We start from the raw sequence: 23,670 nt of genomic DNA, 5'->3' as shown, positions 1-23,670 counted from the left end.
GCAGGTTATCATCACCGATGGCCAAGCAAATGGAGAGCAGTGGAATTTGCAGAGGTTAGAGGTAGTACGTAGTATAAAGGGAACCATGGAAATATGCAGAGATGCAGACGATGTCAAGATTCAAGAATGGATAACAAAAGAGCAACTGCATATTTGTGGCGATGTAGATCTTCAGAACAACTCTCTGAATTTTTGTATGTGCTCTTCAGAGTTCAGACACGAGTGTAGGCACTAGTCTGATTGATGTTTCTGGAGGGCAGTATCAGTATGATCTGAACATGGAACGGGGAAGGAAAAGAATTGCGTGCCTGTTCGCATCTTGTTCAAAGGAAAAGCTTGTCTAAAACAAAATCCATGAAGAGTCTGCGCGATGAATAGCAGGATGGCACTGAATCAAAAACGCAAATGCTCATATGATCTTTGGCTTTTCGCACGAAACAGAAATCGAACGATTCAAGTTGCAACATCTCCGGTTTTGAAATAAACTATCCCTAGCAAATGGTATGCAAAACCCTACAGCGAAGCCAAATTAAACCAAACATAACCTTAAACCCAAGTAGTGATGGACTGATAACACATCCCAAACAACACGAACGATGAAGAGGCCCGGTCCAGCAACGGAGCAACCAAGCCCCAGGAGAAGGTCACCCCCAAGTCGGCGGCGGACCGTGCGGCGAAGCTCGAGTGCCGCACCAGGCTCTCGCTGAACACATGCCGTGACACCATCAGCATGTTCGGCGCCGTGAGGTTGACGGTCCTCGCCGTCCTCGCCCTCACGTTGTACACCGCAAACCAGATGTGGCTGCCCAGCACGACGTTGCCTTCGCCGTCAGCCGCCGCGGCCACGCACACACCAGGTCTGAAGCTGCCCGGGGCGGCTCCCTGTGGACGGTGGGTTGCCACGCCGTGGCCACCCGGTGCCGGCGTTCCCACCTCCCGGCGTTGTAGTCCTCGAGGAACCAGAGGTCGACGTGCTTCTCGTCCCCGAAGTCGGCCGCGCCCAGGAGTCCCTCCATGTCGAACAGCTTCGACATACCGGCGGTGGCTGTCGGCGGCCCGACCATTCGATGGAACGTCTCTGACAATGTGTCGAACACCGGCATCTCCGTCGCCGTCGTCTGGCTCGGCGGCCAGTGCAGCCGGCCGTTGAGGGCCGCGGGTGGTGCCGTCACTAGGGAGTTGGTTAACGAAGTCTCGGCGAGCATGTTTACCTGCCGTGGCTCGGCGGCCCCGGTGGAGAGGATGAACCACGAACTACGGCAATGGAACAAGAGCCGGAACTCGCCGGACGGCTGGTGGGAATAGAAAGCATACTGGTACTGGGCGCCCCGGAGGACACGGACTTCCCGAGCAAGCTGTGGGAGCTCGGCCCACTGCCTTGTCGTCGGGTTGCAGAGGAGGAAGCATCCCTCGGACTTCCGGAACAGGAGGACGCCGTTGCACGAGGCAAGCAGGAGGAGGGACCCCATCCTGGGGTAATGGAGGAGGCGCCTCATCGTCAGCAGAGGAGACGGGGACGACGTCCAGCGCCATCTCGTAGCACCCGGCGTCCATGTACGTGTACAGGACGACTTGTGCCGGCTGAAGGCGGGCGGGGGCGGCGAGAAAGGACGGCTCGGTGTTGACACTCCGCCACGCCTAGCAGACCGCGCCGGCGCGGAGGACATACTTGGCCGGCAAGCGGAGGAGGATGTCCAATATGGTATCACCTGGAAGGCGGCTGAACGGATTCTCTTTGATTCTCCGCCCTAGTCTTTTTGCCGCCCTGACCATCCTGCTTCAAAAAAAAAAAATCCTCTCGTTTCACCCATCCTCCATTTCTCTTCTCCTCCGTCCTCTTCGCTTCTTGTCAAAATTTCAACTGAAAATGCTGGAAGTGAAAAAATGTTTCAACTTAGAATATTAAAGTAAAACGAATGTATCGGATCTATACTTCAAAATTGGAAAAAAGTGTATTCAACTCCTAAAACAAGGAAGGAACTTTGGGCTACGCGCATAAAATTCAATAACATGCTTCGACAACCCCCTCTCCCATTCCCCACTCTCTTTCATGGTATTCCAACTCTAAAACCATTCACTAGCTCGCTCCCTTGCCCCCGCCCGTTCTTTAGTTGTCTCCGTCGCCACCGGACCTATGCTCTCTTTCCCGCAATGCTAACCTATTTGTTTGTTGCTCTGTTGCTCCTTTGCCTGATCAGGCGGCGTCCCGTAAACCACGGTCGAGGGTGACAACACTACCTCGTTGGTCAACCCTTTGTATCTGTCTTGGCTTAGTAACCTCTCTAAATATCTTATAAACCTAGCAGCCATGATTCTCATCGAAAGAAACTTCCCCTCCCTAACTCCTCCGAAGAGGAGCCATTGAATGAAGTAATCACAATTTTCAAGAGCCTAACGCCTATGAGACTTGATAAAATATGATAAAGCAACTAAAATTTAAGAAAAGAATTTGATTCGCCTTCTTACCTTTGGTTGGCAGGTCCTGTGAAAAGCGTCGGCAAAGGAAATAGAGGCGGAGCTTGATGGTGATATAGATCTAGAAGATGCCGAACCAATCCTATCTCACCTAAGGAACCCTATATATCTCTTGTTTGAGAAAATGTACTGGTAGGAAATTAATGCCTTTTTTAGGCAGTGGCAGATCCAGTGCAACACGTGATATTGTGTTATTAGTCGGACAAACCAAGGAAAGAGGCAGTGAATTGAGTAGGATGGGCACCTTAGGAACCATGTGTATCTCTTCCTTGAGAAAATGTATTGGTAGAAAATTAATGCTTTTAAACCTGATATTCTTTGCAACAAAGTGGATCCAAGCAACGCGTCAGATTGGGTCATTAGCTGGATAAATCAAGGGAAAAAGTGGCTAGGATGGACAGCTCTGGAACCCTCTGTATCTCATGTGTGAGGAAATCTATTGGTAAGAAATTAATATCTCTAAATCTGTTTACCATCTGTACCGAATCTTTATATTCTTCGCAACAGAGCGGATCCAATGCAACGCGTAAGATCAGATCATTAGCTGGACAAACCAAGGAAAGAGACGATGAATAGATTAGGATGGGCACCTCAGGAACCCTTTATTTCTCTTGCTTGGGGAAATGTATTGGCAAAACATTAATTCTTCTAAATCTGTCTACCACCTATATCGAATCTTTTGTATTGCTTGCAACAGAGCGGTTTCAATGCAACCTGATCAGCCTTGTTTTATCTGCATCTTCATGCCAACCCGATCACCAGCTCCATATCGCCTCTGTCTCGCCAGTTTGCCTTATCTGATAGTAGTAGCTGCCCATGGATGATGACATCCCCTTTATCTCGCTGAGCCGAACCCTAGAGAAAAAACAATAATGCTTGGGTTAGGCGTCCTACGCCCTCAACCAAAAATCGGACGCCCCAATCCAATGTCAATGTTCTTGTGGGAGATTTGTACTTGTATTTCTTGTGGGAGATTTGTCTAATGCTCTATTTTTTCAATAATATTTTTAATGCTTAAATTTTTTAAAATGTTGCAACTGTAGTTTGAAAATGTTGCGGTTATAATTTTAAAATGTTGCAAAAGTGTAAGCATTGACGTTGATGTTGCAGATTTTGTTTCTACATATCGCCACTCTCAGTGATTGTTGCATGAAATAAAGGGTCATGTTGTGATGTGAATTTTCTTTCCTAGAATCGGATGATAAAGTTAATTTGAATACATATTTTGTAATATTGCAGCTGTTAATTTTTAATGTTGCGATGCATGGTCCGATGAGAAATTTTCCATCGGACTTGGGGGGCCAGTAGTTCGGAAAAAAAAAGCCTCGCGTGATTTTTCAGATAAATTGTACATCCAATGCAAATTGCCACATCTTTTTAAAGCAAACAAAAGTTGCTAAATGCTTAGGAAGTGAAAACCATATCAATTAACTTTTAGAATGTTCTCCACATCCACGATACCACTGGACTCAACACCCAGCGATTACTTAGCTCCAGGAGTGGATCAACGGGAAGTCGGCGGAAGTCGGCGCGACGAAGCACGGGTGTTGCAAAAGGCTCCCCTTGAACACATGCATTGACACGAACACCCTGTTCTTCCCCTGCACCGCCGAGTCGACGGTCCTGACCGTCTTCCTCATCCTCGTGCTATACCTACTAACCCGTCGTTGTTGCCGACGATGACGTTGCCTTCGTCGTCGCCCGCCACGGCCACAGACTGCATACCCCAGTGATTACGCGGCCTTCCTTGGCTGCCATGTTTCCACGGCGAGGCGACCCGGTGGCGGTGCGCCCACATCTCGCCAGTGTAGTCCTCGAGGAACCAGAGGTCGACGTGCTTCTCCTCCCCAAAGTCGGCCGCCGCGAGCAGCCCTTCCATCTCGAACAGCTTCACCATCCTGGGCGTCCTCGACGTCGGCCCGGCCATTTGTTGGAACGTCTCCGACACCGTGTTGAAAGCCGTGATCCTCGTCTCGCCGCCGGCGCAGAGCCACAGTGCCGGCCAGTGCAAGTTGCCGTGAAGAGCCACGGGTATCGCCGCCGTCGTGAGCAGGGGGCGTACGAATCGGGTGATGAGGTCGGGGTCGGGGTTCGCTTTCAGGTGCCGGGGCCCGACGGCGCCAGTGGAGACGATGTACCAGATGCGGCTCGTGAGGCTGCAGCAGAGGAGCCGGAACTCGCCGGACGGCTGGTGGAAGTAGAAGCCGTACTCCGGGTCGGCGTCCCTGCAGTAGTCGTCGGGCAGCCGCGGCAGCTCGGCCCACTTCCTCGCGACGGGGTCGCAGAGGAGGTAGAGCCCCGTGGCCTTCTTGAACAGCAGCGCGCCGGCGCACGAGGCGAGCAGGCGGCCGCAGTGCGCCGGGATGGTCGCGGGGTAGCGGACGAGGCGGCGCCGGTCGTCCTCGAGGGAGGCGACCGGGAGCGCTTCCAGCGCGGTGTCCTCGGAGCTGAGGCCGCCGTCGCTGCACGCCCATGGCGCCGCGGGCAGGTACGCGTGCGCGAGGATCGAAACAGGCTGCTGGCGGCGCGCGCGCGCGGCGAGGAAGTGCGGGGCGGTGGTGACGCGGCGCCAGGCCCTGCACACGGCGCCGGAGCGGAGGATGTACTTGGACGGCAGGCGGAGCAGGATGTCGGCGATGGTGTCCTCGGGAAGCCGGCGGACCGGCGCCGTGTCTTCCATTCTCGTCGCCGCCGTTGTCCCCGCCGCTTTTGGTTCAGATGCGTGCGCGTGGCTGACCAATTAACGCCGGCGGCTCGACTTGTTGTTGTGACTAGGGTTTGTTTAGGGCCTGTTTGGGACTGCTCTGCTTCACAAATCGCAGCTCAGCTTCATGAACTTCACAGCAGAGCAGCTCAGCTTTGAAGTTGCAGAGTTTTTGAAAGTGTTTGGCTACCAGATCAACTTCAGCTTCAGAAAAAAGAGATTCGGATTGGAAAAGTCCCTTATGCCCTTGAACGATGTATGAGAGGATTTCTCTTATGATTTTCCATCTAAACGCCTAATTAAGAAATAACAGTACATTATAAATAGATAATAAAGTACAAATATTCCAAAATAATTCATCAGGAAAAACATCCAACGCATATGTCTCGCATCTCTCTTTCCCCCTCCCTCTCCCGTCAACACATCTCTCTCTTTCTCCCTCTCCCCTTCTCTCTCCCACCGTCAACGCATCTCTCTGTCTCTCCGTCTCCCCCAGATGCATCTCTCCCGCGGCCGGTTGCTCCATGGCCGAGCTCGGCCGACGCTTGCGGAAGGGTCCATGGCCAAGCTAGCGCGCTGTCTGGGGGCAGGCCCGTGGGGCTCCATGGCCGAGATCGGGTGGCGCTCGGGGTAGGCCCGCGCAGCTCCATGGCCGAGCTCGATGCGCTGCTTGGAGCGGCGAAATCGAGCAGGTGGTGGCGGAATCGAGCACGTGGCGACAGAAGCAGCAACGATGGAGCACCGGTAGCGGCAGACGAGATAGAATCGACGATGGGCATACACATACGAGTTTTTCTATCCCACCGCGCCCGCGCCCGCGCCGCCCGCGGCCACCGCTCCCGCGCACGCGCCGCCCGCGGCCACCGCGCATGCGCCGCCCGCGGCCACCGCGCCCGAGCACGCGCCGCCCGCGACCGCGTCCGCGCATCCCGCGACCGCGCCGTGGCCCGCTGCGCCGCCCGCGCGGTGGCCCGCCGCGCCCGCCACGCCGCTCGCGCCGGGGCCGCTGCGCCGCCCGCGCGGTGGCCCGCCGCGCCCGCCACGCCGACCGCGCCGCTCGCGCCGGGGCCCGCGCCGCCCGCGCCGCCCGTTGCCATGCCGCCCGCGCTAGGGTTTCGGGATGGGAGGAAGCAGAGGGATGGGAGCCGGACAGAGGGAGGAAGAGGGGGGGGCGCGGGTGGGATAGAAAAAATAACGTTTCAGGTGTGTAATCAGTGGCATTGGTGGGTAATTTTCCTTCAACTTCACGAGGGAGTTTAAAACGGCTACTCGTGAAGTACCCTTTTGGCTGCTTCATAGATTTCGTGAAGTTGGGGCCAACTTCACGTTTTTTGGTGAAGCTGAGCTGGTGAAGCTGAGGGTGTTTGGCTACAGATTCGTGAAGTGAAGTTGAATTTGGTGAAGTGAAGCAGTCCCAAACAGGGCCTTAGGCAACGGATTAGATTTGGTGTTCGGGTCAAGCACTCTTTCACTTGGTCGCACGTTTTAGCTGGGCCGAATAGCCAACGGTCTCCGTTCTCAATGGGCCGTGTTGTAGAGAACTACGCCTAATGGGCTGCAACTTTTAAGGCCCAGTTTACGTTCTGTAACCGCACAGAATTAGACAGGCCCACGTAGCAGTGGCCCATGGGCACAAAAGTTACTGATATCCTTAGCCTGGAAGGAGTTGATGTCGAATATCATGTTCGTTGGAACGACAATGGCCAGGAGTACGTGTCGAATGTAGGGATGCAAATCATGTATAAATTGGGTCATTGGGTCAGCCCAAAATATTGATAAAATTAACTATAATGGTATTCTGCGTAAATAATTTTGAAGAAAAAATAAATAAAATTGGTATGTCATCGTAATTAGTTAGCTGACAAAAAATACTATTACATATCCACTTGCATCCTTAGTGTTATCGTTTGTCGTATGAAATCCAAACGGCAGATTGAGCGCTTCTTGCCGGGCGTACGTAGTAGTGATGCTGAACACAATGGAGTTGGCTGATTTCTTGCATCATCTCTGAGTCTCTGATGTTGTCACATGATAACCATACCAGAGATCCTTTGGCGGATTAAAGTAGTAAATAAATGGTCAATAACTTCAATCTGGTGTCCTGTAAGTTCAACCTATATATCCAAGGAGAGATAGACCTGACCCACACACTAAAAAAGGCTGATGGGGCCTTGGTGACTGCATGGATCCTGGCAAGTCAAAAGGGACATCAAACACGGCAAACCATGATATCTTGCAGCATGGCAACTACTCCATGATGCAAATTCTGCAACTACACTTGGCACCTACGCACCACTGAACCCGACCAGTGATTGGGCTGTCTTGCTGCATATCCATCCATTGTAACAACACAAGAGCAGTTAGCCTGACAGATCCCTTTCGTTGCAGCAGTTGGCCTGAAAGGGGGCTGGAGAAATTCTCTAGAGGTAAAAGAAAGTCAACCATGAGGATCAAAAGATGCCGACGACGAGAAGTGGCCAGCAAACTAGCACTGTTGGTGCAGATGGAGGGTGCGGTGTCAGAGATAAGAGTTTAGGAGGAGCAGCATGTGTCGCTTCTGCATGGGGCCAGCATGCCAGTCAGTCAGTTACTGTGCTGCTTCAGTCCAGTTCAGTTGACTCCTTGCCAGTTTGGCTGAAGGTGCCATAGTAGAATATACCCGGGGGAGAAAGTGACATGGGATGGGAGGAGACGAACAGCCCCATCACTCAGACGTGTTGATTTGCCCATTTAGCTTCTTAATAATCAAACAAGGACTAAACTAGTGATGCGCCAAGTTTCGCTATCAACACACGTGTCATGAAAAATTTTATACTGTTCATGATACCACCAGTGAGTCATGATCCATCATTTGCGTTTACAACCTTTTTACATATCAAAGTTGATCTCTGCAATTTGAATTTCTTACAAAAACTGCCGTTAAATTTAATCCTACTATGATGGAAACGGCAGATCACTGACAACTGCATCTAGTACTATAGTACTAGGCGACTAGGCCACTCCTTGGATTCAGGCTCCGCGTAGTGTACACCACCTCCTGTGCAACGGTTTGCAGTAACTCCAAGAGGTGGCGCTGTACGGCCGGGTAGAAGATGCATAGCGATTCGTTGCTGTCCCCGGGCCGGTAAGGGAACAGGGTGGCTCCGTGCTCCAATGGACGAGCTGCTGGTGTGCAGTCAGTGCAGACATGTTCGTCTCTTCCAAGGCATCTCCTCCTCGGGATCCATCTGTGACACAGGGGGGGGGGGGGGGGGTGGGGGTGGAGAGGTGAGTTTTTTTGGGAGAAAGAGAGAATGGTGAGCTGGTGACCTTCTATAGCTCGTCGTTTTCTCCTTGGGCCCTTCTCGCTTTCTTTCTGCAATAATAGGCACAAGTTGCTAACATGAATTTTTGTTCTCAAGTCAATTCGCATCTTCTTTCGTTATCGTCTAACAAAGCGCCATAAACATGTGTTTTCAAGTATCAAAGAAAGCGATTGTTGCGTGCTAAAAGGGATTAGGCATCATGTTTCAACTCTTTTGAGCTCTCTTCTCCATCCGTTCAACATTTGAACGATGACTCTATCATTCAGTATGAACGGTTACAGTAAAATACAATTCGTAGACATACTATACTATAGGACGCGTTGCTCACAAGTCTTCAGCCGAGCATGTCATGAGTGCGACATTTAAGTAATGTTTGTGATTAATCATAAATAAACAAAGAAAGAGCACAAAAACATGCATATGGAAAATACTTTATTATGTGGCAAAGAAGTCACTTAGCCCAATTTCGGCGAAAAGGGGCATGTGCTTAAAGTACATGATAATCCTGCTTATTGTTCCCCTTTTGTTCCTTTTGTAGTTTGATAATCCCATGAATTATAGGCACCGTGTCCCCTTGCCCATGAGACAAAACCCAAAGGATTTACGACCTAGAATATAAATTTCAGGGTGGCCGCCCGCGCCCTTTGCTTTCTTCTTTTCATGGCTGTGGTCACATCCCTAGGACAAAGAAAGAGGATAACATCTCTCAAGAACCCGAGAAGCATGCAAAAATTATATTAAAAAAGAAAAAGGTATACTTTTAACTGAAATTGTTTCATCTTATACCTCTCCCAGCACACCACTTGCTCAAAAGACAAAGAAGGGTCATGGCAGGGGGGAAAAGACAAAAAAAATTACTAGCACGCATTTTTTTAGTTTTCTTCCAAGTGCAATTACCATCGTGCCCTTGCCAAATTTCCGCACAGGGCGTGGGCACATCGAAGAGGACAGCATGTACAGACCCGTCAGAGTCAAAGCGTTCCCGTTCCACTGCCCACCAGCCCCGTGCCGTGCAGACTGCCCTGCCTTTGCCTCGCCGTTCCCCTCACTCGCCGAGGCCTAGCGCAGCTTTACTTTACTCGCCCCCACCACCACCTCCACCTCGCCTTCCGCTTCCCACCCGCCCCCACGTCCCCGCGCCGCCGCCTCCGGATCGCGGCCTCCCTCCTCCGGCGAGACCTCTCGCGCCAACACCGCCCCATGCCCCGCCGCCGGTGACCTCGGCCCCCCGCCATGGGCTGCGTGCACGGCCGCCCGTCCACCACCAGCCCGGCGGCCCCCGTCACCTCCTCCCGCCGCCGGGACCACCCCGTGGTCTCCCAGCCGCAGCAGGAGGGGGTGGACTCCTCCGACGCCGCCGCGGCGCCGGCGGGGGCTGGCGCGGCGCCGGAGCAGCAGGCGGACGAGAAGCCTGACAAGCCGGCGCAGGTGAAGAGGGAGCGCCGGTCGCGGTCGTCGCGCTCCGCCACCGCGGCGGCGGCTGCCGCGGCGCACGCGGAGGTGCGCCTGGGCGGGAGCTTCGCCAACAAGGCGCGCGGCGAGCAGGTCGCCGCCGGCTGGCCCGCCTGGCTCTCCGCCGTCGCCGGCGAGGCCATCAACGGCTGGACCCCGCGCCGCGCCGACTCCTTCGAGAAGATCGACAAGGTGCGCCCTTTCCCCCGGCCCCTCCGCCTCCCCAGCTTCGTGATCCATGCCGCGCGAACGCCGAGGTGAAAAATTGCATCTTTTCCCCCTCGCTCCCAGATCGGCCAGGGCACGTACAGCAATGTGTACAAGGCGCGGGACTCGCTGAGCGGCAAGATCGTGGCGCTCAAGAAGGTGCGCTTCGACAACCTGGAGCCCGAGAGCGTGCGCTTCATGGCGCGCGAGATCCTCATCCTGCGCCGCCTCGACCACCCCAATGTCGTCAAGCTCGACGGGCTCGTCACCTCCCGCATGTCCTGCAGCCTATACCTCGTCTTCGACTACATGGTCCACGACCTGGCTGGCCTCGCCGCCAGCCCTGACATCAAGTTCACGCTGCCCCAGGTCAAGATCCCGTCTTGCTGAGACACCATCACACCCGATTATGTGAAATGCGGCTGATTGAGGTGTTTATGTTGGGACAGGTCAAGTGCTATGTGCATCAGTTGTTGTCAGGGCTTGAGCACTGCCACAACCGGGGAGTGCTGCATCGTGACATCAAGGGGTCAAATCTGCTTTTGGACAACAATGGTGTCCTGAAGATTGCAGATTTCGGTCTAGCATCCTTCTTTGACCCCAACCATAAACAGCCAATGACGAGTCGGGTGGTGACACTCTGGTACCGCCCACCGGAGTTGCTGTTGGGTGCGACGGACTATGGAGTTGGCATCGACTTGTGGAGTGCTGGATGTATACTTGCTGAATTGCTGGCTGGAAAGCCTATACTGCCTGGACGGACTGAGGTTAGCTGCAGAATGCCTGACTGTTGCATTATGTTGTGCCTGAAATACCATATGGCTATCAGCATTCACCGTTGAAAGATTCAGTTTTCCATGGCTGTGAAATTTTCATTACTAAGGCTATGGTAGTGGATTCTTCCATTTAGTTGTGACCATGCTGCAATACTGTGCTACTGTTCATGTGGTAGCAAACCTTCGGATTTTCAATCTCTCATCCAAACTGTATTGGTTTTGTTATTCATTATATTATTGGATGAAACTGTGTGATAGCTTAGCCTATGCAATGCGGATGCTATGCAAACTGATATTGTTGATGAAAATCGTATTTTTTTGAGCAATAGTTGATTCTATTTAGTCGTGACCCTACTGTAGTAATGTTCATGTGTAGGCAAACCTTCAAATTTTCAATTTCTCACCCAAGCTATATTGGTTTTGCTATTTTGTTAGATGAAAAATTGGGCAATAGACATATTCAAGGAGCGTGTCATGCAAAATGACCTTGTTGATGAAAATGATATTTCAACTTTGACCTAATTTAGATAAGAATTAAAGGATGACCTTGTTGACAATAAAAGGACAGTTTTTTAATCAGGGTTATGAATGTACTGTTTTGGCAATGCAGAACAATAACTGATAGTGTCACATGGCACCTTTGTTATGCGTTAAAATCCTGAATTCCATGCTTTTCCAGATCTTAGATGCTGAATTATTCTTCGTTCACTGGTAGCAATGCAATGAAATCATTTGGAAATACAGCTGCCTTTTCTGTTAAAATTTTTAGTAATGAACATAGGTTCAGTCACATTCATCTTTTTTGATTGCGCCTCTCAAATGTTTCTTCTTTTGATTGTATCTGTCTTTTAGGTGGAACAGCTGCATAAAATTTTTAAGTTATGTGGCTCTCCGACGGAAGAATATTGGAAAAAATCAAAGTTGCCTCATGCAACTATATTTAAGCCTCAACAACCATACAAAAGGAGAATAGCGGATACATTCAAAGATTTCCCTCAATCAGCACTACGACTGATTGAAACACTACTTGCAATTGATCCAGCTGATCGTTTAACGGCAACATCTGCATTGCAAAGTGATGTAAGTTGTCTGAGTTATCATTCTGTTCCTATTTTTTATATACATGAAAACAAAGACCTTACTTGATCGATTAATCACCTTTGATGATGACATTAGCAGTGGGGGTACTAAATCATTAAGAATATTTGCACCCAAAGGTTGACGGTAGTAAGGACCTACTTTCCTTGTAGATCACTTTGGCCTTCTCAAATTGATTTTTAGAAGAGATTATATAGCAGCTAGTTGACCAGTCAATGCTCAATGTTAGTCCTCGAGAGAAAAAAAGTTCATTGCTTCCAGATTTCCAGAGGGCAACAATAGTTTATTGATCAATATATTGCCACTAAGTAGTTAAGCCACCTTGATCTATAAATTTAATTTCTGACCAAGTCTTTCGCTTCCCCAACCTTGTCTATTCGATAGGCATATCCTGTAGTCAAAATGTTATTCTTGTTTAGACATACAAGGTCACTACAAGTTGTTGTCTGAATTTATGCGAGTAGCTTATCTATATCCTGCCGTGTTGTTATCATGAATAATTCTTTTCAAAAGCAAGCCCCCTTTATTTTCACTATGCATGCAGTTCTTTACAACTGAGCCTCATGCATGTGAACCATCAAGTCTGCCCCAATACCCACCGAGTAAAGAGATGGATGCGAAACGAAGAGATGAAGAAGCTAGACGGTTTGTCACGCTAACACTCACAAAGTTCTATCTATATTTTGCCTTTGTTGTTCTGGATGCTATGTATTGTCACCTATGCAAGAAAGTGATGCGAGTAAATATGAATGTTTTTTCCTTTGCCTGAGAAAGTGTAGAATTCAGAGTTATCAACTTGAGCTGAAGCTTGGGATTACAGCAGCACCCTGAATTTTTGAGTTCATACTTGGGGCAACACTGCTTATGTTGATCACAGGAGAGGACATAACATGACAAAAATGTATTCAGCTTATGAAAAATTTATTTCGTGTCTCAAAAGTTACTTTGGTCCACTGCAAGGACATGTACTGATTTATACTAAAGTGAGTCTTGGCTGTCGTGCCAAGATTCCAGGATTTCTGGGAACTTGTTGAGAATAATGCTTAGACATCATCATGGAATCCTGCTTACACATCATGATGAGTCATGCAACAATTTGTCTCCCTACTTTTCTGTTATATTTTGTCTGTCTTTGTCTTTCCAATTATTCCCCTAGATGCAAATTTATTTTTTCTTAATACACCGTTCCTTAACATTCTGGTTGCTCGTTGGCTGATTGGCTCATTTTTTGGATGAACAAACAGCTTAAGGGCTGCTGGTAGAGCTAATGGAGATGGAACAAGGAAGACAAGGACACGAGACCGGCCTAGGGCTGTTCCAGCTCCGGAGGCAAATGCTGAACTTCAAGCAAATATTGATGTATGTTAACTCTTTATTTACTTGAGTTGCTCATTGTTCATTGGCATAAGCTTGTCTGCATATACTGTGTTGCAAGCATTTGTCTAAAGGGTGCAAATTTTAGTTTATTGGCTAACAAAAAACTTTTTTTCTCTACAGAAAAGAAGGTTAATAACACATGCAAATGCAAAGAGCAAGAGTGAAAAGTTTCCTCCACCACACCAGGATGGTGCACTTGGATATCCCTTGGGCTGTTCAAATCACATGGAACCAGCATTTGAGCCCCCAGATCCTTCTTCCTTCAGCACTGTATTTCCTTATGAAAAAGGCGCCGTGCCTACCTGGTCTGGACCATTGGCTGACTCTGCAGCAGGCAACCAAAAGCGGAAACACAAGTCTGGCCGCTCTTCAAAACAACCATCAACTGCCCGTGCTAGATGATACATCATATCATGCTTAGTGCAAAAGAAGGCTTCAATACTGAAAAAAATACTTTGCAGCGGCTCCTACAAACTAAGAGATCTGAGTTAAGTCAGGGGGCTGCAACAGTGAATGAATTGTTTTTTCTCAGATCCATTCATGTACGGAATTTTTCCGAACATCGGTCATTGTATAGGCTGGAGAGGGAGCTCAATTAGTCAATTCTGTACATTAGGTTCTCTTTTCCATTCTTATAAGCAGCAATATGTTAGATTTATTTGAGTGAGGAATGGAACTGTTAGGTCTACTTAGCATGTCACTCTTCATAGCTTTCAATCAATTGAATATTTTTTATCTGCTACTTTGTCGATCAGTTACATTGTATGTTTTCTTTCCATTCATCTAGAAGATCTTCTAATTAACTCAAAAGCATAGTAAAATTTTAATTCTCTCCACCGTTCTGTTCTTCAGCCCAGTGTTGATATTTTTACAAGTTCTATGGCAGAACTGCCGTAATCCATATGATATTAGCACGGTCTAATGCGCGGACGGAGGTTGTATCTCCTTGAGTCTGACGTGGTGATTGAGTTTTCACCGATTTGTTCCAGTAAAACGCCATTTTTTGGCGGCATGAAGTCTGGATCGATCCTGCTGTCCACTTCGTCCTCCAGCTCGTCGAAGATCCAGGAGTACCTGCTGAGGCTTCCATCATTCTCTGAGCTGTACGGATTATACGCCTTGCCTCCTGGACCAGGGATGTTACAAACATTTTGGTCAGACTTTGTACCCGTATATGACAGTTACACGGTGGTTAGTTGCAAAGGACACAGAAAAATGCTGGAAAAATTCGTCGATTTTGTACTAGCACAAACTAGGCTTTGTCTAAGCCATTGCTTGCATTGTCTGGGTGTGAAAGTGCTCACCGCCGCAGGCATTGCCTTCAATAGTCCAAACTTTCTCCACCAGCGTTTGGAGCAGATGATGGTTCAGAACATCATAATCCCTGCAACAGAATGGGTAACCGAATTATTCACAGTAATTTGATGTTGTTTGAACATTGTGTTTTGATGGCCTGTGAGTGGCGTACTTGTATGTGAAGATGGAGCGCAAGATCTGGAAGGCAGCAGCGGCGAGGAACACTGATCTGACCAGCAGCACCTTGGACAGGACCCAGAACTGAGTGTTGAAGTCGTCAGCTCCCAGTTTGATCACTCCAATCTCCAGCATAATCGTAATGCAAAGACCTAAGAGGAATCATGTTAGCAAACGCAAGTTTCAGAATTCAGTATAAGTTGTGATGGTGTAGTACACGAGTCTGAAAATCTGAATGATATGGTAGTCTGAAGTTTGTAGCCTGAACCTCACCGAAATAGAGCTGGCCCCTGATGTCGAGCGTCTGCTTGGCGCTGGTGAGCATGTAGATGAGGAAGGTGATGCAGCAGTAGAAGAAGAAGGCCTTGATGAACCGGGACTCCACGAGGGTGGCGTTGTGGAGGCCGTAGAGCTTGTCCAGTGCCGCGAAGATGTTGGCCTGCTTCGCCCTGAACTCTTCCTGCAGTAGCAAACCATAACTCCATCATCAGAGATCTGTTCCTAGCACAGCGGTGGAAAAAATTCCCATCTGAACGGTGAAGAAGATGAGTGAAGAGAACAACCTGAGCCCCCAGTATCGAGTGAGAATTCTGGATGAGATGATCGTGAGCTCTCCGGATCTCCTCTTGCCGGGCCAGCAGCTCCTCCTGCTGCTGCTGGCCGAAGTGCGCGAGCTTCTGTATCGTCTCCCTGCTCTCTTCGAGTGCTCGTGCCTGGAAGCCGTGGAGTTCGTTCAGCTCTCGCATCGCCTTGGCCTGCCCCTCCAACAGCTGCATCTGGTTCTCCAGCGACCTGCCGGCCACGCTCCCGATGTCGTCGGCGGTGCGCTGCAGGCCGTCCATCCTCGACGACATGGCGTCGCCGACGGCCCTGATCCCCCTCTCGACGCCCGCGGCGTCGTCCCTGAGCCTGTCCATCCCGTCGCCGAGGGTCTTGTAGGACTCCTCCACGCGCGCCATGCCGGCGTCCACCGCGTCCCTCATCGCGGCCTGCCCGGCCCTGAGCTCCGCCTGCGCGGCCGCGATCTCCTTGGACTGCTCGGAGATGGTCCTCGAGTGGTCGAGCACTTGGTCGATCTGAGCCCCGACGGCGGTGGACGCCGTGGCGAGGTGCTCGGTCTGCGCGGCAACCGACAACAGCGAGCCGCGGATGTTCTCGGATTCTTGTAGGAGATGGTCGGACCTCTCCTCGATGGTCTCGAGCTTCTCGTGCGCGGACTTGGACGTCCTGGAGAGGTCGTTCACCAGCCTCTCCGTGCTGTGCTTGAACGCCTCGGCCCTGCACGAACAGATGAGATCATCATCAACAATGGCATGGACATTAGCACGCTAATGTCATCAGAGTGAAATGAAATGAAGAACAGGAGGACAGAGGATTACTGCAGCTGGTGGCAGAGGGTGTTGGTCTCGAGGAAGAACTCGAGGAAGACCTTGTCCTCGGACTCGGAGAGGCGCCTGCGGCAGTCCAGCATGGCGGAGCGGTCGCCGCAGTCGGGGAGCGGCGGGCGGCCGGAGTCCTCCTGGAAGCAGCTGCTGAGGTGCCAGGCGAGCCTGGACTGGCGCTCCTTGTCGGCCATGATGTCGGCGCAGCTGGCGAAGAGGCGGGTGTACGCCTGGCCCCAGCAGGCCGCCGGCCCCTCGATCCGGCGCCGCGCGTTGTCCACGAGCCGCGCGCCCCGGGGGTCGTTCCTGGCGCCGTCGATCGAGAAGCCGGCGCCGTCCAGCCGCAGCGGCGGCGTCCCGGCCTCTTTCGACGTCCTCCTCGAGAAGATGCTCCACGACGCGGCATTGGTTGCAGAGCACAGGAGCAGGATCGAGATGGCAAGGAAGCGAAGACGAAGCCCCCCGCTCCTCATCTTTCTCCGACGATTACGCGTGGATCACTCTGCGTTCTTGAGGATGTTTACCTGCACTACCAAACTACCATCAGCACCGTCGCAAAGATCAATTGCAGTATAATTTTTGTCCTGTAAATCGGTTCGCAACAAATGCGGAGAGTTGTGAATGGCAATGACGAGCACCTAACTATAAACGCAGGATTAACCAAATGCATATAGAGAAGTGGATCCCCTCTGGAGCAACCAGGAACAGCACGCCAGATTACACTGACAGCTCTTGGATCATTTACGGCTTTACTTTTCTAAAAGAATCAGTTGGGCGTTCGCAGCCGGTTCAAAATAATCAGGTTCGGCAATGAGTACGTCTTCCGCGTCCCTTGGGCTCCTGCCGCCATGACCGTCGTCATCGGCCGGAGCAGCAGCGTGTCGGTCATCGGAGGACCATGCAATTGTAGCAGCAGATATAGGTTATAGGTAGCGTGAATCAGTTTGGGATGACACCTACGGTTGCGTTTCAGTTGGCCTTGACTGATCGACGAACCGGCCTCGTCGTCGTTCACTTCCGAGCTGTGAAGAATCATCAATCTGAAACGAACCCTGTTGGCGGGCGAGATGGAAGAGCGAACGGACGGAGGGGCTTGCCCGCCCAGCCTGGGTGGTCGGTTGACGCCGGATCGATCGATCGATAGCTCCCGGCGCCTGCCGAATACAGTAGCAACTTACCAAATAAATACCAATGCCTCGCGGTCGCGCGGCGGAAGAAGGGATCGGATGAGGTCGCTCCGCCGCCAGGAGTCGGGACAGGGCCGGGGGGCTCAAAGAGTGGGTGGCCTCGGAATCTATAGAGTGGAGAGAGCGGACGCGTTCTGACTGGAGGGACGCCCCGCCGGTTCGCCGGAGGGCGCGTCCCACTCCCACGAGCGGAGGCGGAGCGTCACCGCGTCGTCGCCGACTCCCGCCGTGTTGCCGCGTTGCGGTGCGACTTTCCATTTTTCGCACCATTTTTCGCCCAGCGACGGCATCCATTTTTCGCCCTCGGTTCATGAGCCCAACAGGAACAGGACAGCCGTTTGGATTCACGCTCAACAGTTGCCAAACTGTCCTCTCCAACCAAAGCCCGTATAATTTCTGACTGCAGGAGAATTGCATTGTTGAGTTTGAGCTCAAACACCATCATATTTTGCACAAAAAAGAAAGGAAATTGCGTGCCATATAAACATATTGATCTGGGCAAATTTTCCTTTTTTTCAAGGAAAAAGAGGGATCATGACCGCGCCTCCCATATACAAGAAGAAAATTGCGCTAGAATAGAGGAAACAACACGCCTCTTATAGGAAAAAAGAACAATATTAGCACATGGCATTATGGCAACAACTGTTGGCTACATGTTTCCAGTCCCAGCTTATAAAAAACGAGAATTGCAGCTATCAAGCAACGTGCAATAATCAAGGTCACAAATCCACAGCTACAACAGAGCACGCCATCGAGGACGCACCAGGAATACACATGCTACTATCGGAGAGGCTAAGCGCTACATGTATCAAGCCAAACATATGGGAAGCATTTCCAACTCATGCACTGGTCTTGGCTGGCTGCATGCCTGCATCCGTGCCACAAAGCCCTAATTCGGGTATCATCTGCCAAGCAGCCGTTGCACACCATCTTCCAAGCTGCGCTTCTTCTCTACGCTGCTTGGAGCTGAGGGGTCAGCTTCTCCAAATCCACAGGAATGTCGAGTCCTGACTTTGTCAGACAATTGATCATCGTAGGGATGTCCTTAATCAAAGCTTCCTCCATCGCCTGATAAATGTAGATACAATTTGTCGGTAGACAGCTATATATACAACAGATCTGAGGAATGACTGAATGAACAGAAGATCAAGTATCTCACCTTCCTATCATCTTTCTTCTGCCTTTTTATCACCTCTGTAGGCCATTCAGCAATCAGCTTTTTGAGCTCATCTTTCACAAATGGTTTCTTCTGATCAGGCAAATGCTACATCCAGCAATAAATGTTTCATTAGGTGAACATGTTATTTCCAGGTTTTTCTATGTAAATGGTTAGCTACACAATTATTGTAGCATAACATATCTGTACAATTTGTGGAGAATATATTAACACTGATAATGACAAAGATAGAATGAGTTGGAAATGCTTCAGCAACACAGGCAGCAGAGATGCAGCAGGACATTCAGAATAAGAAAGACCAGTTGTTATCTAGAAACAAGTTCAAATATACTGCTGGTATGAAGCAATTCCAGTATTTTAGTAATAAAGGTCTGATGCCAATAACAATTCTATGCCAAACCTTGTAAAGGAGTTTAATCATGGCAGCAGCATTTTCTGGCTTCCGATCAAGCAAGGACCCCTGCAACAAGATATTTCATAGCGAGAATGAGATCAGAAACCTGAAGCAAAGGACCAACAGCACTTATGTTACCTTTTACAAATGGGTAAAAGCACTAAACTACAGACCCATGGATGGTGACTTGTATGATATTCTACAGTAAAAATACCATTAAGTGTACTATTGCAACTTAACAAGGCATGTTCAAAAGCAGAATCCGTTGTTAAATCTGACATAAAATAACATAAGAATAAGTAATACTTCGGTTAACTTTGTTAAGTGATAATACCCATTCCAGGAATAATTACCTTTGCACAAGCAAAACCTGTTGCAAGAGTATAGTGTTTGACGGACTTGCCTCTTAGACTATTGATGTTCCAAATAGATTGAGAATCACCTGAAAGAAGCAGAGCCTAATATATCAGGAAAGCCTCAAAACCACACTATGTCAAAACTCTAAAAGCACAAGTTATAGGAAAACTGAGACTTGACTAAGCCCCCCCCCCCCCCCCCCCCCCCACCCACGCAATCTCATAAGGAAAAAAAAAGATAATTTCCAACCCCTCCTTGATGTTATCATGCAGGTAAGGTCCATCCCTAACTATTTGGCTGAGGTCCACAATGGCAATGCACTCCAACACAGCTGACTTCACCCATAGGTCGGCTATCATATTTGCCTGAGGTCCATAAAAGAATCAAAATGCTTACCAACTTTGGCGGCGAATTCCATCCAAATGTCAAACGCAGTTCGATGCAGCTTGACACCAGCTTTAACAAATCTGTCAGCGTATTTTGAGAGCAAATCCCATCTATCAGCATTGTAGCAGATGCTGCATAAGACAGTATAAACCCATGAAATCAATAACTAGAATCTAAAATCAAGGGAAAATGATATACAAATCAATGGTAACAAAATATTGAGGCTACCATTTCTGCAAAGTTGACATAGTTAGATATAATCCTGGATTATAACAGTAGGATCTCTAGTTAAGTCTAATAGAGTTAACATTTTGAGTTTCTGAGGAATTTTATTAACGTAAAGTCATAAACAAGGACAAAGTGAATCAGAATTATATCACAGAAAGATAGGATTGATTGATGTAGTAAATCACTGGAATCAATTTTAATATCTCTAAGCGCTATTTGCAATCTTCCATCATTATCTAAAAGGTAATAATATGCAAATAATATACGGCAAATAGAATACATTGTTACAAGCAACTGAGAACAGATAATGGCATACCTGAAGACCATATCAGCAGTGCCTGGTTGCAATGGCAAGGAATTCCTCCTAAGGACTTGCATTATGTTTTCCATTAGTTTAGTATCATTTAGCGTTTTCGCATGTTGCTGCAAAAGGAGAGTGTCATAACCAAATAACTAGGAAAGTGATAAGAGTTAATATGAATGAATACCAGTAGATAATGAGCAGAACCAATGGTTGGTGTGATTCCATAAACATTATGCTTCCATAAAGCCTTCAGCCCTTCACAGAATAACATAAAAGGGTTAGCCTAAATTTTGAAGGCAGAATAGGATGTTAATCAGAAACTGGCACAAAGAGCTTTAATATGTCTCATTATAGAAGAAACAAAATTGAAAAATGATAATACATGAAAGCTAATGTCTTCATGTATCAGAGTAGATGCCATACAAATGAACTTGATAACTCATACTAAGGTTGTTAAGAGAGTCATGCCATTAATATAACATATCGTAGCAAAACAAATAGGATGAAAGGCATAAAGTTCCCCAGGGAATTTTGATGCTGTAAAGAGAAAATACAGAACCCTGGTTCAGCAAGACGGATAAAAAAAAATAGAGGAAATAAGTAAACAGTCCATCAGCCAAGGTAGCAGACAAAAAAAAAATCTCTTAGATGCATAAAATCATACCATAGTCAAGGGTGCCCACACGAGCACAAGCCTCAGTCACTTTCATGCAGAGATGGTCATTGAAGTTTGCGTTGATGCGAAGATTTGATAATCGCTGAATCAAGAATAAGTACAAGATTAAGATAGCTTCTAGTGATAGAATAATATTGAGGAGAAATACAGAGCACATACTTGGCCATCTATGTCCAGAGACATTAGTTAGATATAAAGAAAACTACCAAGTGCTAACTATAAACAGGCACAGAAATTACTCCTTTTAAGAATCTTCCTGCATCAACATCTAAAATTGTTTGATAATTGTTAACACCACAAGTCCAGATCACACATTCTTATTCCATATGTACATTTAAATTCATCAATATGAGCAACACATAACAGATACTCTACATTAGTTCAGTTGAATGAGCACTTCTTCACAGAACAACAAAGAAAAGAACCCCAGAAATTAAGATACTTGTAACTGTGCCCACATGAGTAACAATGATACAAATGAATGTGCAAATGTACAGATAATGGGACTGTGGGTTATAGAGTGTACAAGCATAGCCAGCCAGGATAGCACAGAGAAGCTACACATTTGAAGAAAACAAAGGAACTTACAAATACTCTTAGCTTCTGCAAAATTTGAAAAAGAAGTTTGATGTCCTCCTTATTGGAGCAGCTACTGATCATAGACCACAACCAGGCATTTGGAGGCATAGTCTCAGCTTCAACAGATTTTAACATTCTCTGGTACATCTCCTCTACAGCTTCTGTGACATGAGGAAATGGAAATACAATATTAAGAAAAAATATTCAAAGCAGCAGGATAATGAGAATTAGGAAATCCATTCTATGCGTAATTATAGCATATAGAATCACTAGTTATCAAATGAAATGCATAGTAAACTCCAACAAAAACCTATCAGACAGAACAATTTCGTACTTGTTTTACTTTGTGAAACATTTGGACTTATCTCGATTCTCGAAAAATGTAACTTTACATGAAATGTAAACATCTATAAGCAAAAACAAATTGTCAAATCCAGAATCTAGCAGAGCCAACCGGGTAAAATGATCAAGTCATAGGTCCAAAACCTCAATTAAGCATCAGAGTCAGAAAAAAAAAACTGCATTTTTTGGATTATACAATCAAGAACAACTTGAATGAGAGAAACTTAGTTGAAGGCATTGCAAAGAAAACCGGGAACATGGTTAGGTAGATTGATGTGCCCAGGTAAGTAAATTGATGACTCCAGATGGTAAATCTTTAGATACCTGTGCGGGGGATCCTTTTGTTGCTAACTTAGTAACGGTATGGAAAAAGTTGCTACTTAATTTCAATATTACTTTATTATAAACTGAATAGGTTAACAAATTTAGCACAGTTGACAGGGATAATGGGAGAACAGGAACTAAAAGTAATGGCAGGAACAGTGCAGAACAGTGCTCCAAAATAACCTGTAGGGTGATCCACGTCACTTGCTTCTGTTGAGAAATGAGTTGTTGCCATCTGATAGTGTACTGATTTCTCACTCGACCATTGTGAAGCCATGGCTGTCAATATAAGGTTACCTGAATTATTGAAAAATAATTTAGTCAACACAATTTAATCAATCCAAACTAGTTTTAATCAATGATGGAACGAATTACTACACAGAACTATTTCACTGCAATAAATAAAGTCACTTAAGGCTCAGTTAGCTCGGGTACTTAGAAGGTGTTTGTAACACCGTCTTTTTTCTTGAAGAAAATTTCAGTACATTTAGATTTAGTGGCCTAACTATGATAAGGCAGGATGGCAAGCATATAGCAGTGCAAGAAATGAAACAAATTAGTGCACTGTGTGCCAACTGCAGAGTCAAAGTCAATCGAAATTCAAGCATATCGTCCACAAAGAGCTCACTGAGATTGTCTCCCATCAAACCCAGTCTCGAAACGGTAACCACATACCAATCAGCAAAATCCCAAGCTCCCTCTAGTTGATCACAGGAAAAGCTAAAACCATCACGTGTCACAAGCGCTCGCCACAATTTCAGACAGAACGACGCATTGACGAACATCTCCACCCCCACCTAAGCCCTTAAACCCTCGCAAACCCCTCGAATCAGCCGATCCCCAACCTTCACCACCTCCCGTCTGAACAGGAACACTCTTAACATGACACCCGTGCGAGGGAGAACGTTCGAGCCAACACGGTTAGCACGCTGCTCTCCGCGCTCCCCACCAGTTCGACGAAATGCCGCCCCAGGCAAACCCGCGAGCAGCGCATCGGTATCGCAACGAGCACATGAAACCGCTCAGGGATTCGAGGTAAGAGAGCTCACCAGGCGATTGGGGGGCAAAGCAGGAGGCGAAGCCCCTGGCGTGATGCGGAGAAGACGCCGAGGAGGGGACGGCATGGAGATGGAGCAGGAGGGCACCCTCAGCGCCTGATGCGCTCCCGAGGCGAGGGCCCCAGAGAATGCCAGGGAGTCCGGAGGCCGCCGGGGACGCGAGGACGCGACGCGCGCGCGCGGCGGCGGCCTGCATGGCGGCTGCTTCTCTCCGTGCGGCGGCCGGAGGGGAGCGAACCGGGGAAGTCTCACTGCGAGCAGAAAGGGAAGCGCACAAAGTTGGGCAGTGGGTTTGATTGGGTTCGTACCAAGCGGGTAAATTGGGCTCCCCTTAGTGGGCCGTGAGTCCAGGAACGCACACGTTGAAATTCGCGACGGCCGGACCCAAAACATGCTCTCTTTTTTTCC

General features: G+C 48.5%; 4 protein-coding genes and 1 pseudogene across 5 annotated transcripts; 1 reads left to right on the top strand and 4 right to left on the bottom strand.

Annotated features, from left to right (window-relative positions):
- Positions 1-773: 773 nt before the first annotated feature.
- On the bottom strand, positions 774-1,773 carry LOC112881362 (annotated as a pseudogene).
- A 2,019-nt stretch (positions 1,774-3,792) lies between these two features.
- LOC112880042 (F-box protein At3g07870-like) lies at positions 3,793-5,253 on the bottom strand. The gene has a single exon (XM_025944505.1). It carries the CDS (start codon positions 5,153-5,155, stop codon positions 4,112-4,114), a length of 1,044 nt encoding a protein of 347 aa, XP_025800290.1. The 5' UTR covers positions 5,156-5,253; the 3' UTR covers positions 3,793-4,111.
- Positions 5,254-9,502: 4,249 nt separating this feature from the next.
- Positions 9,503-14,129, top strand: LOC112880039 (probable serine/threonine-protein kinase At1g54610). Its single transcript, XM_025944503.1, has 7 exons — positions 9,503-10,128; positions 10,228-10,512; positions 10,593-10,910; positions 11,772-11,999; positions 12,562-12,662; positions 13,262-13,376; positions 13,515-14,129. The coding sequence occupies exons 1-7, from the start codon at positions 9,718-9,720 to the stop codon at positions 13,794-13,796; spliced, it is 1,740 nt and encodes a 579-aa protein (XP_025800288.1). The 5' UTR covers positions 9,503-9,717; the 3' UTR covers positions 13,797-14,129.
- A 91-nt stretch (positions 14,130-14,220) lies between these two features.
- Positions 14,221-17,608, bottom strand: LOC112880038 (protein GAMETE EXPRESSED 1-like). Of its 2 annotated transcripts, XM_025944502.1 has the most exons (7): positions 17,428-17,608; positions 16,247-16,773; positions 15,431-16,145; positions 15,141-15,327; positions 14,863-15,019; positions 14,699-14,778; positions 14,221-14,520 (listed from the first exon to the last, which is right to left on the bottom strand). In XM_025944502.1, exons 2-7 carry the CDS (start codon positions 16,720-16,722, stop codon positions 14,303-14,305), a joined length of 1,833 nt encoding a protein of 610 aa, XP_025800287.1. In that variant the 5' UTR covers positions 16,723-16,773; positions 17,428-17,608; the 3' UTR covers positions 14,221-14,302. The 2 variants fall into 2 exon arrangements, with proteins under 2 accessions (XP_025800287.1, XP_025800286.1); XM_025944501.1 differs by lacking the exon at positions 17,428-17,608 and having other exon boundaries at positions 16,247-17,317.
- A 424-nt stretch (positions 17,609-18,032) lies between these two features.
- LOC112880041 lies at positions 18,033-23,531 on the bottom strand. Its single transcript, XM_025944504.1, has 11 exons — positions 23,254-23,531; positions 22,388-22,501; positions 21,548-21,699; positions 20,948-21,041; positions 20,468-20,538; positions 20,296-20,402; positions 19,761-19,882; positions 19,361-19,449; positions 19,014-19,073; positions 18,596-18,700; positions 18,033-18,504 (listed from the first exon to the last, which is right to left on the bottom strand). Exons 1-11 carry the CDS (start codon positions 23,456-23,458, stop codon positions 18,388-18,390), a joined length of 1,236 nt encoding a protein of 411 aa, XP_025800289.1. The 5' UTR covers positions 23,459-23,531; the 3' UTR covers positions 18,033-18,387.
- Positions 23,532-23,670: the final 139 nt, after the last annotated feature.

Source organism: Panicum hallii, chromosome 2 (assembly GCF_002211085.1).
Source record: "Panicum hallii strain FIL2 chromosome 2, PHallii_v3.1, whole genome shotgun sequence".
Classification (NCBI taxonomy): Eukaryota; Viridiplantae; Streptophyta; class Magnoliopsida; order Poales; family Poaceae; genus Panicum; species Panicum hallii.
This window is presented reverse-complemented; position numbering and strand designations above follow the sequence as displayed.